The 18,973-nt window shown below is 37.6% G+C and overlaps 1 protein-coding gene across 2 annotated transcripts in view; it reads left to right on the top strand.

Annotated features, from left to right (window-relative positions):
- Positions 1–15,673, top strand: part of PRTFDC1 (phosphoribosyl transferase domain containing 1) — a 42,055-nt gene extending 26,382 nt beyond the window's left edge. The window contains exons 5-10 of one of the 2 annotated variants that reach the window (XM_056483282.1): positions 9,837–9,854; positions 11,235–11,317; positions 11,731–11,777; positions 12,424–12,539; positions 13,726–13,802; positions 14,418–15,673. In XM_056483282.1, coding sequence (XP_056339257.1) covers positions 9,837–9,854; positions 11,235–11,317; positions 11,731–11,777; positions 12,424–12,539; positions 13,726–13,761 — 300 coding nt within the window. In that variant the 3' untranslated portion in view covers positions 13,762–13,802; positions 14,418–15,673. The remainder of the gene's footprint in view (positions 1–9,836; positions 9,855–11,234; positions 11,318–11,730; positions 11,778–12,423; positions 12,540–13,725; positions 13,803–14,417) is intronic. The other variant, XM_056483283.1, reaches the window with a different exon arrangement.
- The last annotated feature ends 3,300 nt before the right edge of the window (positions 15,674–18,973 follow it).

Below are 18,973 nucleotides of genomic sequence, written 5' to 3'. Positions count from 1 at the left end.
GCAGCTGTCTAACACAATTTTATTGTGTTTTCTTTTATTCTTTAGATTAACGTACATGTTGTCCTCACCATTTCAAGTTTATTTCTCAGAATCCTGTTGTTTCTGTCCGCCACTCACTCAGCATCTTACTTTATTCCTATCAGACATGCAGCCTTGCCTTTTTCATCTTTTTTAAGGTTGATTTTATGTGTCTTGAAGCACTGCACATCTTCTGTACCCTTGCTTAACTGCCATCTTTAGTCACTTTTGTTGTTCTGCCTTTTTTCTTAATTAGATTTGATACTGTCTATCTTCTGACACTTGGCATCCTTAAAGTTTTTTTCCGAAGCACAATACACTATTTTTTCCTTCTCCAGAGTCAATAATTTTTCTTTCACTTCTTTCTTAGATAGTTGTTCTACTGTTCATCATTATTTTCTTTTGTTGTTGCTGTTTACAGCCTTCCTATCCCATTTTTCACGTGGGCTCTGCTCAGCCACTCTCTGCCTGCTTCTACATCATACCTGTTCATAATCCTATTTCACCTATGTCCAGAAAATCCTCATCCAATTCCAGATGACCAGAAGACTGTACTTCTTCATGCAAGTGAGAAAAAAGGAGACATCAGTCATTTCTGAATTACCTTTAGATTAATTATGGTAGTTTGTTCTACTTTTTATTCACAACAGAAGGGTGCTGTGAAGATGGCTGCAAGTGGAACATGAGGGTGCACAGCATTCAACACAATGCTCTTTAAGAACAAAGCATCAGGTCCTTCATTATGTTCCCCACTCTGTTAACTCTTGGAGATGCTGAACTTGTTTTACACAATTTAAATAGCTAGAGTTTCTATATGCGGACTCTTAACACATTAACCAATTTACTCCCATCAGCAGCTGATACTGACCGAACCGTGTCTGAAAAAATAACATTTTTAAGATGTTGTATCTGTCCTTCCAAGTATGCTGTAAGATATGCATGAGAACAGCAGACAAGATTAAAATCAGACCTATTAATATGTGACCTTTTCTGGAACCCTGTAGAAAGTTCCTAGCTCGATGTCTCATTTTACAGAAATCTTTCATATTTTTTTCTGACATTATGATGAAGTGTTAATATCTGTGTGCATTACATAAAATTATTTCACTTCTCACAGGAGTCTTTGTAGCTTCCTTTGAACCTCTTCAATGGAACTTGATGCATTTTTCTTTCATTTTTATTTGATGGTGATGCTTCAGCTCTATGGCATTGTCATAGAATGTCTTGTTTAACCACTGATACCGAGGTTTCCCAAATACAATACTAAGAAAACAAGTACTGCATGTGTGATGAGTAAACTGATAATCCATTAAAACTTCAGTTTGAAGAATACATTATCAATTTATGTAGTTTTGATGATATGGAGTCTTCAGAAAGCATTTAACGGAAAATGCTGACTGCTGAATGGAAGTTTATCTAAAGGGAATGAAAAATACGCTATAATACTTCTTTTTATCCCCTTACCTCCATAAAACAAAACAAAAACAGAAATAGAGATTGATAAAAAGAGATTTTGTGGAGGGAAGGTGGTGGGGGTTTTCTTGTTTTGTTTTTTTTACAAGTATGCTTTCACTAGTAGAACTGGACAAGTAAAATAACTTACCTTTTCCTGCAACTGTGTAATCATGCATACTTTGCAAGCTGCTATAACTAGCAATATGTTACAAGTACTCTCAAGTAGTTTAACAATAGTTCTATCCAAGAAAGAGACTCAGGATGTCAATGGGGACTTAAAGATAGAAGTATTTTCATCAGTCCAAATTATGCCAATCTTGCCACATTAAGGATCATTTTTTTCCCTTTCTTTTTTTCCTTCCCAGGACAATTAATTGGCCTGATCACAAACAGGCCTTTGTTTAGAGATTCCTTTATCTTAAGACCCAAAAGCATCTTGTCTGAACTTCTGGATGATTAGAATGAAGGATCCCAAATGATAATTTCTTTACTGTATCTAGAGTGTATTTTTGAATTACCAATAATTTTGATTTAGAGACTTGAGGGAGAAGCCTCCATATAGCAGGCATGTTATACCAACAGTCAACTTTCATCACTGCTGAAATGGTAAACCTAATTTTCTTTTCTGTGAACAGTTTTTTGTCTTTTACTGTTGCCTTTTTTAATACTTTTGCCTACTGGATTAAGCAATTTGCCATTATCAAATTTATATTGCCATATGGTTGCATATTTGCCTATCACACAGTCATTACTTAAGCTTCTTTTAGATAAACTAATCCATTGGGAGCATGCTGTACAGTACTGGCATACTGTAGGATGTAAATGAGACAAGGTTTGAAGGTGGAATTAACAACAGGAAATTAATAGTAGGCAACTTATATAGTTGGAAGAAATGAAATTCCAAGCATCCAGACCCTTCTGTTGGTCTGAATAGAATCAGCAAACTTCAAGCTAAGTACAGATTGAGAGAAACTTTTAAATTTAACCTAATGTGGTAATCAGACAATTTGGGATAAGAGAAGCGATTGCCCTACATAATCACCTGTCCTGTGACCGGAGGGACAGATAAAAATGTTAAGCATTCCTCTGAGCTAAAATAAGAGAGGAAATTATCAGCTGTGGAACACTGATAAATGAGTTGAAGGGCAGCTGCAGTGGAGGATTATAATGTGTTGTAAAGCCACTATTTTATTCAGTCCATGATTTCGAGTGCATACAGCAGTTCTGAATTTTTGTTCCCAGGCTCAGCTGTTGAAGGTATTTTGTGGTCTCTCTGAGGCTGTGGGCTGAAAGGTCAAAGTTCTTTTGTGAAAAATGTTCCCCCACTGGGAAATGAGCTGTTAATTAAATAAAAGCTATTACTTCCTGCTACAAACCTTAGTTCACTCTAAGGTATTTTTTTAAGTTCTCAAATAATTTTTCTTTCTCAGTTTTACGTTCTTTCAGTTCTTTTCTTTCTGTTCAAGGAAAAAAAAGGAAAAAGGGTGTGTATGCTATTCTTCTGATTTTCTGCTGAAACATTTAAGGAGAAAATACCCTCTACATACCTACCTGATTTTCTTGCTATACATGTGAGGGCTGAGTTTGTCCTCTTAGCTGTAGTGTTGCATTAAATGCAATTGTTTATTTGATTATTGAGGTATAGTTTCTGCTTCCAGGGAAATACTCACCCTTTCTAAATATGCAACTTAGAATTTTTACCTTGTTCATATTTCACATTTTCTCTTAATTCAAAGACAGAGTTTTCTTTAAAGTCTTACTCAGTGCCAACTTCAAAGTACTACTATTTCATAGCAATTTTCCTTTGAAAACAGTCTTCCAAACAGAACATAAAATCCAAGTCTAGAAAAAAAAATTGTTATTCTTTTCCAGGAAGATGAAAAATAATTTCCATAGCACTTACTACTGTTGGGCAGGAGGCAGACATGCTCTCATTACTCTGCTGGGTCTTGTTAGCTGACATTGCTCCATTTATTACTGATCTGTGGGAAGGTAAACAATAGAAATGTGTTGACTCAGTGCCGGAGTAGTTTTCGTCTATTGTAAGTCAGGTTTTTTTTAATGTACTATAAAAACAACATAGTTTCTTGCAGTCTATAAACGTGTGTGGCTTTAAAAAGCAGTAAATGACAGATTTTCAATTTTTGCATGTTTTCTGTTCATTATTTTAAAAAATTAACATTCACAGAGAATTCTCTTGAGCATGAGAGACAAATTCACATGCTACCCGGGGATTAGAAATTATTTCTTCTTTATTTTACATGGTACTAGTATTGTCAAAAACCTCCTTTTTCCAGATGACCCAAGATGTGCTGCTATGGGCCATTTTTACTACTGTCTAGAAATGAATATGGAAGCACAACTTTTATTTTTGTGGAGATCCAGCTCACACCACAAATATTATTTCTGCTCAGTTCCAATGTTCATGTACAGAGTTGCAAGTTGTGTGTGCCCTGATAACTCAAAACCGGAGAATTTTAAACTTTACAGCATCCCTTTGCATTCAAAACCACAGAGGACCATTTTAGGGCCACTGCTCTTTCATGTTTTTATAAAAGATCTGGCCTCATAAATCAAATGTACATGAAGAAAATTTGCCCATGATGCTAAAACAGGGGGAGGCTGTGGACTCCCTCAAATGTAGAGGGGCCTTACAGAGAAATCTGCATAGCCTGGAGACCTGGACAATCACCAATAATATGGAATTTAACAAGATTCTCCACCTGGGACAGGCTAATCCATTATGTGTACAGACTGAGGGATGAGAGGCTGGAGAGCTGTGTCATGGAAAGGGACCTGGAGGTGCTGGTCCATGGCAAGTTGAACATGAGCCAGCAGTGCCTGGCAGCCAGGAGGGCCAACCCTGTCCTGGGGGGCATCAGGCACAGCATCACCAGCAGGGCAAGGGAGGGATTGTCCTGCTCTGCTCTGCTCTGCTCTGCTTTGCTCTCTAGTGACCAGCAACAGGACAGGAGGAAATGGAATGAAGCCAAATCAGGGGAAGTTCAGGTCGGACAGTTGGAAAAGGTTCTTCACTGAAACTGTGGTCAAATCACTAGAGCAGGCTCCCCAGGGAAGTGGTCAGGATCTGAAGCCTGTCAGAGTTCCAAGAAGCACCTGGTCAATGTCATATGGTTAATTTTAGGTAGTCCTGCAAAGAGCAGGGAGTTGGACTTGATGGTCCTTAGGAATCCCTTACAGCTTGAGGTATTCTTTGACTCTATGTTGCACCAGCCCAACTTCTGCCTGCTACCAAATAAAAAACAGTGTAAACACAGAATGAATCACAGGCATCCAAATCTATCAGCTCCCAGCCATCCCTCTGATCCATCAGTAATGGAAGCTGATTCTTTTGCAATGTTGATTCTTTTGCAGTGACTCAGTAGGAAGCTGTTTCGTTCTCTGAAGCCAGCATATCTTTTTATTTGGACTATGTATGAAATCTTTCCAGGACATATTTTTAAAAACTGACTGTACTCTGTCTCACTCTAAGATATATTAGCACCATTATTAGATTTCTGGATGTACTTCAGAGATTGTATTGATGAAGATGGCTCTACTCAGATATTAAGCCATCTTTAGTCTAGTCAACATGTCAGTAAATATTCTTGTATCCTGTTCTCTGAGTTTCAAAAGTAGACAGAATCCAGAAGGCTGGATTACTTTTCTTTTCATGTGGTTTTCTTCTTTGTAATTGTCTCAAATATATCCGAAAGGACAAAACAATCCTGATCTATGTGGTACAGGAGCTTCAAACACACTTACTTGAGAAAAGATCTTTTATTCAGTGGCCCTTAACTTCTGCAGCTACTGCTGCAGCACCACAAGCTGATGAGCTGATGAATTTTAGCAATCTTTTGTGCACCAGCTCACATCAGGATTTCACAGTGAAGCTGAGTAAGGTCTTGCACCTAACTGACCTTTCTCAAGAGATGCTGGATGTAGCCAGCTGTGCCTTTAGGATGGTGGTTACATTACTGATAATGTACTGATTTGTTGCATCCATTGCATTCTTCTTTCATTCTCTGCTATCCATCTGATCAAGGATAAGCTGATCTATTTCAACCAGTCTTAGTTAGATGTCACCACTGTCTAGTCTTGGACACTGTATATCACAACATTTCTTGGCAGTTTGCAGTTTGTCCCTCTACTACTCTGCTATTCCATCCCTTTTCTGAAATCTTCTGTCTGTACACTGCTTCCACAGTAGAAAGGCAGGGGATGGGCAGCAATACAGTCAGTTTCCCAGCACAGTATTTTGTAGGAGAGGATTTGTGTACCAGAGATTGGCAAACCACTCTGAATGCCTTCGGTAAGCAGCAGTTAATGACTGAAAAGTGTAGAGACTTTAGACACAGTAATCCTGCATAATGATAACAGAGATTAAAGTATCACTCTGAACAGTTAGGATGCCTGTTTAATTATAGTTACAAAATGTTTTAATATCTAAATATTTTTTAGTGGCTTTTCTACTGCAAAGGCCTTACATACAGGATTTCTCCATAGCACAGAAAATCCTCATACGTGTTTTGGAAATAATAAGAATAGACATAATGCAAAAGATCATCTCTGTTTTCTGGCCTAGACATCTTACAGGAACTTCCTCAATGTATATGATTTGCAACAGTTGGACTCTTTGACTCTATGGATGAGACAGCATCTACCAAAATCCTTCCTTCTCAAGTTAGTCAATAAATATGAGATCTTACACTTCAGCTGAAGTCATGTGCAGGTGGCTATCACTCCTGTAGCCAGACAAACCTTTCAGGCGTGTCTGGATCCACGTTAATCTTCTTTCCTTCATATGAGTCATTTTTGATAAGGAAACATAGACAAGATAATTTTCTATTAGATAGATGTGTAACTGGTTGGAAAGCTGTTCTCAAGAAACAGTTAATTATGCTTCACTGTCAGAAGACATGCATTAAATGCTCTCCAGGGACTATACAATATTTAATTCATGATTGAAAAGATGAAATTAGCATTTAATGATACTCATACTACCTGGAAAAATACTACAATATGTTATGATCTTAAATTATTTTAAGAATTTGGTTTGAAGAATGACATGTAACAACAATGAAGATGAATACCAGCTTCTGTGTTTATACAGAAGTAATCTTTTGCATAAATGCAGGTGAGGGAGTACTGACTCAGCAACAGTCCTGGAGACAATAGGTGGATCACAAGTTGCACATGAGACACCAGTGTCATTTTATAAAGGATGTAGCTGTTGTACTGAGCTACATAGAAAGGAGGATTATTTATAAAGCATACAAAGTGGTTCTTTTATTCCTCTTGACACTGGAAAAGACTTCTTTCTGGTTTGGAACATCACAACTGGAGAAGGATTTTGATCAACAGGACTGATTCCAGAAGAGAACAAAAGAGTGATCAGAAAGTTAGGAAGTATAACTTGGGAAAAGACATTGAATATATAGAGGTTGTTTAATCTGAAGAAAACTGAGGAAATATATCTATCAAATATAGAAGGAAAAAGAGAAGAAAACAACACTTTTCCCATGTTCTCTTCAAAACAAGTTCAGGCCAAATATCAACAGAAGTTTTCTAATTGTATTTTTGTTCTTAGATAGTAAAGTATTGAGACACATTCCCTGGGGAGGTTCTGGAGGTTCTCATCATATTGTAGAAGAGGTAAATCAAATAAATTTCTGCTTTAGCCCAACAGAAGATGATCTTTCATGGTCTCTTCAGACCCATTTTATATGTCTGTGAATTTTTTGTCTCACAAGTTATATAGTAAGGTCTACTCCTCCCTGTTGGTTAACCCAAATTCTACAGGCAGCGATGCTGCTGTCCCCTCATTCTGTCCAACTTTGTGATTTCCACACGTGTGCAAGCGAGAGAATCCCTACTGCTGATCTTGACAGAACAGCTGAAGCAACTGAGGTAGCAAAGAAACTTACTTATGAACTGTCCCAGGACTTTACTTTTCTCTCAATCTGTCACAGTCCACTAAGAGATGCACTAATAGATGCTAATGGCCGTGACCTGTGTCCCTTGCTCGCTACTCACACCTGTAGGCACAGGAACACCAGCTCAGCCCTGGGCTTGTAGTCCATGCCTGATCTGTGCTGTGTGGGTGCCGACCTTCAGCTCAGCTAGAGCCAAACCTGTACATTACTGGAAACATTGACCAGACTCTGACTCATACACTGTCTTTGTTGAACCTGTCTCAACACTGCGGACCTGCCTTGAGATCCATGGGCTGTGTTTGATCATCGTACTCACTGCACCTGGTACTAAAAGAGTTCATTTCTAGCTTTGGTTCTGGTGAGGTTCTTCCCTTTCCAACTCTTTTGCTCTCTCCCTGTATCATATATATATATATATGACTCTGTGTGTGTATGTAATGTGTATAAACACATCAATATTTACATATATTACCAGCTGTACATGTTCCTTGGGGTGGTTAAGCCATTATTCCTGCACATTATCTTCAGGTGTCCACTGACTGAATAATTTAATTTCCTTATGCCTCAGACCCAGGTGTCCTGAGCTATTCCTCAGAAGTGTTTTTCCCACTTATGACTCCATACAGGAAGCCAGATTAGAACCAAATTTGTTTTGGATCCAAATGGTTTCCTTCAAAAAAATGTGTTCCCTCACACCTGTCATAAGCTCCTCTTGAGCATGGTTTTGGCTCTTCATCTTATCTAGAGAACTGATGTATTTCCATTCTTTCTTGAAGGGAGAAGTTTCTATAGGCAGGGTGTCTTCCGACTTTTGTTTTTTAAGAGGCCTTTAACTTTTTGCCTTCACAGGACTGGGTGTTTGAGATCCAAAGTTGTTTGTGTCAGCAGCTGAGAGGTTGAAAGTCAGGAGTGCCAAGCAGGATAACCACCAGTGAAACCTGTTATGAAAACACCAAAAAGGAGCCTCCCTCCAAGATTAATATACATTCTACCAGAGCTCAGTCTAAATTAGTGGCTTTCTTGAGTGGTAGCTCCATTGCTGACATTTGCTCAACTGCTACCGGGAGTTCCCTCCACACCTTTACCAAGTGTTTTGCCATTTCAGAAGCATCAAGGTATAATACAGTGTGTGGTATTTCTGCATGTTTCTGCAGTGCTTAATGCATGAAGTATGCCAAGTCTCCCTACCAAGCACTGTGAGTGTTAGGAAGAGCTGCAGTATGAATATAAATATGGATGATCTATATTAATAATTTCTGGTTTGAAGATTAAAAATTATTTACATATTGGTTAATGAAGCTGTTAGAAGTGTGCTGGTCGTGAGCATGTTCCTTTCACAAACTCCTTCTCCCTGTGTTTGAGTCTCTTAAAACTCTCAACCTTGGGTTTCTTGTTATGGAAAAGGAAGTTAAACAGTCTTCATGTTTTGGACATGGCAAAGCCAACAAGCTGGATAGAAAGAAAGTGGAATGTAAACTAGGCTGGTGGATACTGCATGTATATGAAACTATGTGGTCTTAATGTTTTGCAGGACACACAGCATGCACATCCATGTAAGGTGCTTACATTGATAGATAGATAAAGGTATTTGTGAAATAACTTTCCTCTTGCTGCTGCAGGTTTCACTTCAGAAAGTAGATCTTAATGCAAGATTGTAAGAGTCCATCCTTTTGACCATGCATATGATCATGCCTACTAATAAGTAGATTTTTATTTCTTCCTATAAGGACATTACATGTTGTTATTGCTTTTAGTAGAAGAACTGAAGTCTCCTTAGACATTGTAATTCTTGGAACAGTGATGAACCATTTCAGCAAAAAGATTCAGCCTGTATGATGATGCTATCATAAAGCTTGACATCACTTCTCTTAGCTGGGCCACTTCTCTTCAAATAATACTGATTTCAGCAGCAGTATCTGAAGAGAAAGAGGGTTTTGCAGTATGAGAGGGGGTGTTACAACTTGGCCTCTAATCCTTTACTGTGAAGTTGCTGGGGTGTGGGTGGAGAGAGGAAGAGCATTTATTTCAGAGAAAGAATATTATTGCTGTATTCTCATACTAACATTGGAAATAGTATTTTAGTGAACTGTAGTGTACACTGCAGTACACAGCAAGAGATGCTGGAATGAAGCAAAGCTCATTCTATTTGGATTTCTTCCATCTAATTTTATTTTCCAAAGCTACATCCGTTCTTGGACAAAGAGGATAATCTAGACAGAGCTGAATTAAGTTGTGGTCCCTGACTGCAGGGCTTGCTTTTATGGCTGGCTCTTTTTCAGGGCACAAAAATGAAACAGGAAACTCCTTGTGTCCTACTGTGTTGCACATATGCACATGGACCTATCTTCATTTTCTTTTTTAAAACATTTGTTTCTTTTACTATGTGAATATTATGTAATTGTATTCCTTTTTGTTTGTTTCTTCCAGAATGTTCTAATTGTGGAGGTAAGCTGGCTATTCAGCTTCTAAATCCTTTCTGTGTTTGCACTTCTTTCACTGGGAGGTGGTGAAGAGGGAGAGGGGTTGATTTGCTTAATGGTGTCTCAGTCTTTTTGCAATTGCATGACAGATCAAACTACATTGCTATCACTCTTAATTGGTGCTCTGCCATGTGATACCCAGAAGTCTTTGTTTCTGCCTCATTTGATTTGTTCTTTCTATGGTTTCATCAACTCTTGTTCTTCAAGTTGTTCTGTTCCTTGGAGGACACTGAATCAACTGCAGTGATGCCCTGCATTTCTCAGGTGCAGGAATTTGAAATAGCGGCCCTGCATATGCTTTACAGCCCCAGGGTTGTTCACAGTCTGGTTGGGAGTCTCAGTCATTCCCTCAAGCCCCCAACTCCTGCATCCAGCTCTCCACCAAGCAGTGTCCCTGGGGCACAGCCCATCACAGAGCTGCTGCTGATGTAAGTCAGCATTGTTCAGTTTTAGAGGGAAAGAACATGTCACCTCCCTGGTGCTCCAAATTCTCATAAAATTAATATAGGTGATTCTCGTTGAAAATGTTGAATAAGCAGCTGAGACAGCTAGAGAGCACATTAGGATCTGCCTGGCATTTCAGAACCAGTCTGCTTGTGTAGCAAGTAAGCTGGACAATGTAATGAACTGTATACTGTTGAAATTTCTTCTCTAAGCAAAGGATGGAAAAAAAGCAATCAGCCACAGAGATGGCTGGATGGCTGAATAGATGCTAAGAGCTCCATATTTACTCATTCCAGCTGCTTAAACAGAAATTAAAAATGTCCACAGCAAATTTTGTTAATTTTAGCTATTAAACAGCTGGAGGGCAGAGACAAGGTGTTGCTAATCCACCCCTAGAGTTCAGGAGCAACAGTTGTTCTCCATGGTCAGTTTTCTAGCCAGATGCCTACTGATCTCATTGAGATGATGTTGGATATGGCAGCTCTGGAGAAACCACATCTGTACTGTGCTAATAAAACAACAAATAGGGCAGATTTAGTCCCAATATAGAGACATGTTGACATACTGTGATCTCAAGCATAATATGAAAAGTCTAATCCCTGCATCCTTGCAGTGCCCAGTAGAGTCATCTCCAGTCATGAGTTACATCCCAAGTACTTGCAACGTAGCTGTTTTCAAGAGGAAGTGGACAGTCCTTGAACTGATAATTTTATGAATAGAAAGTGCTTGCTTCAAAGAGTGTAAGCTCAATTATATCCTTTTTTGGATGTGGTTTACAATGCACTGGAAAAATAAATCACCTCCGCAAAATAAAAATGTGGAACTTTGCGGTCATTATCCAGATTTCCTCCTTTCAGCTTTCCTTTGTGTTTTACTTACTTTATTTTTCTTGTTTTGTAAGGATATTGTTGGAACTGGAAGGACCATGAAGGTTCTGCTTAACAATATAGAAAAATACAAGCCAAAAATGATTAAAGTGGCAAGGTGAGTAAAATGAACATAAAACTTAGTAATTAATTAGTCTAGTTCAGCATATTTTCCAGAGTAGATTCCCATCCAGAGATCCTGCTTTAATTTGATGCTGCACTATGAAGGAGAGCTGTGCAGAGGAGCTGCCTGAGTCACTAAGGGGAGGGTGAAGGAAAGGAGAGGAAATGCTTTTGTATTGTTCTGCCTCCGCAATGACCCTCCAGCCATTTCAAGACTGGCACTGATGGACTTGGGAGGGGAATACACCCAGCTCTTCCCTGCAATCAGGATGTTGTCAGGAAGAGAAACAGAACAAGAACAGGGACTCACATGACTCAGAAGATTTTTGATAAAGGGAATAGGTTTTATGTGCGTTATTCAGTCACATATCTAGATTTAAATGGGGTATATTTTATTTCTAATTACAGTTTGTTGGTGAAAAGAACATCTCAGCCTGATGGCTACAGACCAGACTGTAAGTGTTCTGCAAATCTCTGCTTGACAGTAGAAGTTACACAACTCTGTCACTTACCTTTGATAACATTCTATGGACTGCTAGAAGCATTGTAAAATACCAGTTGTCAATGGAAGGATTTGTATAATTGTTATTTGGAAAGTCTACCCTACTTAGGTTTTCTGCAGAATACTGACTTTATTGGGAAATTTTGAAAGGGTTTAATTTTATCAGTGAAAGGTGAGTGTTTTATCTTCTGTTTCTGACAAACAATATCAAAAAGAATATCCATTTCTTCTTTTTCCTTCTTCATTGCATCTCTGGAGGAGCTGCAGAATTCCATCTGGGCATGAATGGTGTTTTATGGTGACTAAGTATTAACAAGTTTTACATTTTTTAATTCAGAGAAGCACTTCTATTTTTTTAAATATTATTGTTCAAAGGGAAAACATTGTAATTAAATATATTATAATTAAATCTCACCCCCTAAAATGCCGAAGGTAAATTGGGCTTTTTTAACTTTCTCCTGCTGCTCTATTTGCACCACACCAGCACCATTTCTCTCTAAATTATTGGTCCTTATATGGTGTTATGATGAAGCTGTAAATGGAGCTATACCAAGCAATTGTCATTTTAGACTTATTTAGAATAAATGATATAATAACAGGTATGTGGCAAATTATGAAAATAATAGATCCATCTAGAAGAGATCGACCAGTATTTGCTACTGAAGAAGTCTCTGGTCAGCTGAGCTGGGGAGGAGGGTGGAAGGAGAGTAGGCAGGTGAGTACCAGGAGGTAGCATGAAGGGTTTTTATTTGGGATATGGGAAAGAGGGGAAATTTATGAAGCAGAAGTTACTTAAATGTTGGGCATGGCCCTGAGGTTTTAGCCCTGTTATCTGAACTATGATCTGAACATTTTGTTTTACAACTTTTTATACAGTGGAGTGGTATTTTTAACATTTATAATTGAATCCAGTAAATTAAGGCATATGTTTGACTGGATTCACTAATGTTAAACACATAGAAAAGGCAATAAAATTGCTTTAGGAAGGGTAGCTTTATATTTTTATGTAGTTACTTTTAAATGAAACAAATTTTATCCTTGTTTATTCATAGTGTGATGAATTTTATAAAACATCAGAGATCTCTTTTGTAAATCACTGACAGTGATTTATCATTTCCTCACTTACCTAAACTTACAATTCCAAAGCACATGTAATCTTAAACAACTGAATAAATTCCTTACCTGAATACCCATAGAATTTTTTATGTGGACCTATTTTTGTAGGATTGAGTTTTCCTCTCTTTATTTAGAGAACAATTTGGAAAGAGTCTAATTTGTTTTATGTAATGCTGATATTGCACAGACATTCACATTCAAAAAGATGCATGTGTGTGCTTAGCTTCAGGTGTGAGTTGTATAATTGAGGTGTACTGCACGTATTTACTTCATTAAGCATGTGCTTGAATCTTCATAAAGTTGGGGCTTTAAATTAAGAAGCATTTGACATGGTTTTGGTAGCATAAAATACAAGATAGATCTTGCTATTCTTAGGAAAAAATATATAGATCTCTGAAAGTTATTCTGATTTAATATTCTACATTTTTCCATCATTACTGTGATATGGGACAGTAATCATCACACATATATACCGATAGAGCTTCCAAATGCAAGCAGAATCTTCCAGCTCTGATTTTGGCCTCCTTCCACAATGTGCCAGTGATAATTTTATACAAAATGATCTCTCCTCTGCTCTGACTATTCACATCCCTCTCACAAGTACTACTGTATGACTGGGAACTGGTTATGGGGATACTGCTGACCATGATGTCTCAGATTCAAAAGTAACATAGCCCCAACTGACTTCATATAAGTAGAGTTTGTTAAGAATCACACATGAATTTAAGGACTTACAACTGCCACTGATGTTGTTTTGATGGTGTTTGTTATTTGTCTCAATACAGACTATGGATTTGAAATTCCAGATTTATTTGTGGTAGGTTATGCCTTAGACTACAATGAGCACTTCAGAGACCTAAACGTAAGTTTCTTATTTTAAAAATAGTTTAAAAAGTCACCAGTCTACTTTTCCCATATTTATTCCCATAAATATCCCAGAATTTGTCTCCTCCTTGGGGCCCTGTCTTTGACGTGGTGGGGATTTGGGATTCTTTCAGTGAGTGCAAAACTCCCTGCAAAACCTCAAATAAGGAGTCCCTGCTTAGCACTGTGAACATTTCCCTCCCCCTAAGAGTTCCCTACATTTCCATCTTCTCTGAGTCTAGGGCTTCTCAGGTCCACAATTGCCAGTATGTGCAGAGACAGCAGCAAAAGTGAAACACACACAGGGCAGACAGGTTGTCTGAATTCTGTGTTGCCTGTCCCTTTTCTCAGAGAAGTGAGGATGGAAAAAAGGTGCAAACCTTTCCTTTGCTTCTTGTGGTACTCCCAGGATGCACATCAAAGCTGGAAATTCCAAAGTGGGAAAACTTGCTGTAGCTAGAAAGTGAAATCAGAATTCACTTCCAGATGTCTGGAAAGGAAAGGGTAATCATAAGATCACTACGTTGGCCAAGCCTAAGTATTTCTGAACAATTAATTAATTATTAATGATGTACGCAACCATACTTTTGCAATCTGTTCTGTTTTTTTTCAGCACATATGTGTTATCAATGATCATGGCAAAACAAAATACAGAGTCTGAAGCAATAACATCAACACCTGAATATTTCTGTGAAGCAGAAATTTGACTACACTCCCTCAAGCATCTCCCAGAAAATTGATTCACCTGACTTGTATGTCTTTTAACTCAGTATAATAAGGGGTTTACTCTAGAGATGCTTATGAATATTTACAGAAGTGAGAGCTCTTATCTAAAATGTGAAGCATAGGACTTCTACAGTTGCTACCTTTATTAAGTATTAAAATTGCCTCCTAAGATGCCTTCTGACTAATAATTTGTCTGCCTTGGGTCTCATTGTGAACGCATCTTTTCTTTGCTCAGTTCTTCTACGTGCAATTCATGTACTTCACTGTGTTGCACAAGATAGCTCAAAAGTGCCATTCTGTGCATGAGGATTATTTTACAAGATTTTATGGACTTCATCATGCCTTTAGTCTTGGTCAGATATGCTGCCACTAAATTGAAAGCATCATTCTGATTTAATTCCACAATTCAAAAGTTTCAGCTGAAATTCTATGTTGTGTTGCAGTCCATTACCCATTCTTCCAAGCAAAGCTTTAGCTTCTAGAATGTGCTGAGTTAGACTGCAGGTCAAAATGAACCTTTGCAAGACACTGTTCATCCAAAATTGGAAGATATCATGGTTCTGTCATGTAGCATAGATTTGACCTGCTTAATGTGCTGAATTTTAATCAAGACAAACCAGTGCCAGGCAGGTTTGAATTTCTGCATGGTATCCCTTTCTTCTCTTGGACACAAGCAAGTATAAAAATTAACAGTGTTCTCCTGAGTTTATACTCTTAACTCGTTAAGCACGAAGTTTAATGTTAGTCAGACAATTATTCAGTTATGATTTGATTTTTGTAACATGTTGAAGTAGAGACTTTTTGTAGCCATCTGCCATCTTCAAGAATACAGATCTGACAATGCTGAAGAAGACTTGTGTAGAAAAAGAAAGAAAAATGTATAGGACAACACAGCAAACCAGTTAATGCATGAGTGCTGTAGACTCCTTTATAGATCATGTTTGAAGAAGTGTGTGAATTTTACATACTGTATTAGCTGTGAAAAGTTTAATTCTGCATTGAATATAAGTGTTCTTAACAACTTCCTGAGGGAAACCAATGCAAAGTAAGGAGCTGTGTATCAGTAGCTTTGCTCTGAACTGTGAGAGGCAGATTGTTACTAGCTGCAGATTCCTATGAATTAATAAAGAAATATTAAGCATATTTGTTACATTGCACGGTTGTTTGTTTTCCCACTTCAGCATATTTTGCAATTCCATAAAAGCTTTAAAAAATATGCATTTACCTGGTAATCTAAACATACCATATGTATGTATTGTGTAGCTGATAATCTATTGTTATTTGGATAAAATACTTGATGTTAAGGGAATGTAAAAGATCAAAGAATTATGGTGATTGCTAGAGAAATGCCTTAGCTCATCTCTACTCCTTTAAATTGTATTTTTAAAAGGGTTGTGTTGAAAAGCTTTCCCTCAGAGTAAATTTCTTCTGTTTTAGAGAATAATGCATACTCTTACAGACCCTGGAAGAAGCTGCTGAAGAATTTCATCCTGTTTCGTTGGATGAGAGTGGTAAAGTTTTTCTTAATGCTTCTGACTGCTGTGGATTTACTAGTACTGACACATTGCATAGAGTGACATGATTAGACTTAGGCTTAGTCCAAGACATCAATTAGGTTATTTCTCTTTTTTTGTCTCTTCTTAAAAAATTACAGTCCAATTCACCTTGCTACAATTATCAACTTTCAGCAACAACAATAAAAATTTAGCGAGTTAGTATAAAATCAGTGTGAAAATATGAAGTACTGTAGATACACATAATTCAGACTGTGTTAAAACTGTTTAATTGGAAAACTCAGATTATTAAAATTTACATGCTTAAGACAAAAGACCGGATTTCTAGAAAATATGAGAACTGGGATGTTTCTTCAAATTCCATTTCCTCCTGTCATATTTTTAACATAGTGAAAACGGACCCTACAGATTTCACTAGTGGATTTGCACGTGGAATTATTCTGTGAGTAAGGGGGGTGTTCTCTTCTAGTGTTATATTTGAATTTTGTACCTGTATGTGTCTGAGCATCTCCAGGTATCTCAGCTGCCATCCACGTTACTCTTTGCTTGAAGCACTTCCACCTGAAAAATTAGCTTTTCATTATTTTAACAATCAGACTCCAAAATCATTAGTGTAACTGAGGGAATGAGTAATCATGCATGTATGACTGATTAATATTTGGTTTAGTTTCTTTGGTGTGCTCAGAGAATTTATTGGCTTATGTTTTGGTAATATTGTTGATTGCACTCCTTTAATTAAAAGGCCACTAAATATTTTCTCAGTTGTGGTTGCACGCTATGACCCACAGAGCTATGCTTGGAGTTTTTTAATCAGTTCAGCAACATCTGTTACTTAAGAGGAGAAGATGTTCTTTAAAATCCATTATTTTCCTTGGACATTGTGTTTATGGGCAGCCTTCCATTTTTATCTCAAGTTTTCTTCTTCTGCACTTAACACCAGCATCTTTTCCCTACCTGTTGAATACAAATTAGCACAGACAGGAATTTTGTTTAAAGTGACCTAAATACTTAGTAGCCATCGGGTTTTTTATTTTATTCAGTCCATTTATGTCTTGATTCCAAAATATCCAGAAGTGATTTTTGTGGAGAGAAGGTCAAACTAGGAAGAACAATTCCTGCACTTTGGTTAACTAGATATAAATTAGGATTTCATGTTGCAAACCATAGACATGGTCTGAATATCTAGTAATTTTTGCCTAAAAAATGGAATTTAAATAGTCTAAAAGGTCTGTCGTTATGATATTTTTTCAACTGAATCAGCTGCTGCACTCTTCTAGTTAGAGCTGAACAAAGTAGGAAATAGTATAGAAATTTTTTGATTGATTGATTGCTATTAGTGTTATATTTCTTGATCATGCTGTGTTAATCCTCCAAGTGTTGTTAATAAATCTGTATAATATAAAATTCCAATATTTTACCCCAAAATGCAATACTAACTGAACGTGATATTCAGCTGCAGAACAGTTTCTGATCTGTGAAAGCATCAAATCATCACAGTTTATACAAAGTAAAATGCTGAGCTTTGAGATGTACTTAGATCATAAGTCATCATTGATCATAAGTCATTATTGATCTATGGTAAGAAAAAGATTTATTTAAATACATATTTGGCAATTCTAAATTCTAATATTTCTTTATACTGAAGAAGATAAAGGCTGAATCAGCTTCTCTGCATATCTTATATTTTGATTTTCTCAGATAACATAGCAGTGAAAATCCCTATTGTAATCAAACTTGTTAGATGTGCAAACTGTAATTGATTCTAGCTACCTTGAAAACTTTAGTTTTCCATTTCAGTTTAAAATGAGAGTCTCAAAAGAAAACCATTACAGGGTTGCATAGCAGGAGACAGGAGGATTCCTTGCCCTTTTGTGAAACCATATTTGAGGATGCTTTTTCCTTCTTCTACCTTTTAAATGTTACCCAAAACCTTTCATAGTCTATATGAATGCAGTATCTCAGTGTACTGGGAAAGGTATCCTAAATTCTTCTTCTCCTTAAATTGGAGGGAGAAATGTAGGTACATAAGTTGATGTAGGTGTGTGTTACCTCAGCTGAGTCTTCCAAAAGTTAGCTCTGGCTGTACCCTCCACATGACTAAGGTGGCTGAGTCAGTATCCTGTGCTTGTCTCAATGTCTCCATTTGAAACTATGTAGGTGAGAAAAGCAGGGTGTCAGGTGTTTTGCCATCCTTTCAAAGATTGAAAATACAGTGGAGGGAAAATAAAGACTTGTATCCTGGTTTCATACACTTTTCACAGTTACTTTTTTAATGCCTTCCTCTTGTCCTTGTGCAAGGCAGCTTGTCCAAGGCAGCCTTGTACAGCTATCCCAGTACCTGGATGAAATGTTTGCACCACTAGGGAATGACTGCTGTGCTTGCCAGGAATATTCAGAGCAGTGACAGCACCACAGCAACACTTGGACACCTAGAGAAGTTTGGTCACAAGCCATAAATTGTACTGTGGGATTATTTTGTAGTGTTAAAAGGATAATAGTTTGTGAAGAAACAATATTATGCACTTATAAATTATTAGAAGGGAAAGACATCCCAAATAAAGAAGGCAATGCAAACAGACTGAGGAAAGGCTGTCCTTTGTTTTGCAGAAAACACACAAAATTTTTTCGAAGGGAAAAAAGGAGACATCAGTTCTGGGTGAGGCTCCACAAGCCCGTTGAAGGCTGTCAGCTGTAGTTTGGATGCTTGTGCTGTTACGCAGAACTGGCTGACCCTGCCTTCCTTTCTGTCAATAAACCAGTGCTTGCTTTCTTTGTACCTTCACATGAACACATGCATAGCCGCAGCTGAACTTTCCACTGCTGCCAGCAGTTGTTTTGGAACACCAAGGGGTTTCCAAATGCAGAAATTTAGACTCAATTAGTTAAATACTTGCTGTCAAGCCTTGTTCCTTCTGCTGCTGCATGGAGC

This window comes from Oenanthe melanoleuca, chromosome 2, assembly GCF_029582105.1.
Source record: "Oenanthe melanoleuca isolate GR-GAL-2019-014 chromosome 2, OMel1.0, whole genome shotgun sequence".
NCBI classification, from domain to species: domain Eukaryota; kingdom Metazoa; phylum Chordata; class Aves; order Passeriformes; family Muscicapidae; genus Oenanthe; species Oenanthe melanoleuca.
Note: the sequence above shows the minus strand (reverse complement) of the source record. Positions and strands in the feature narration are given on the sequence as shown.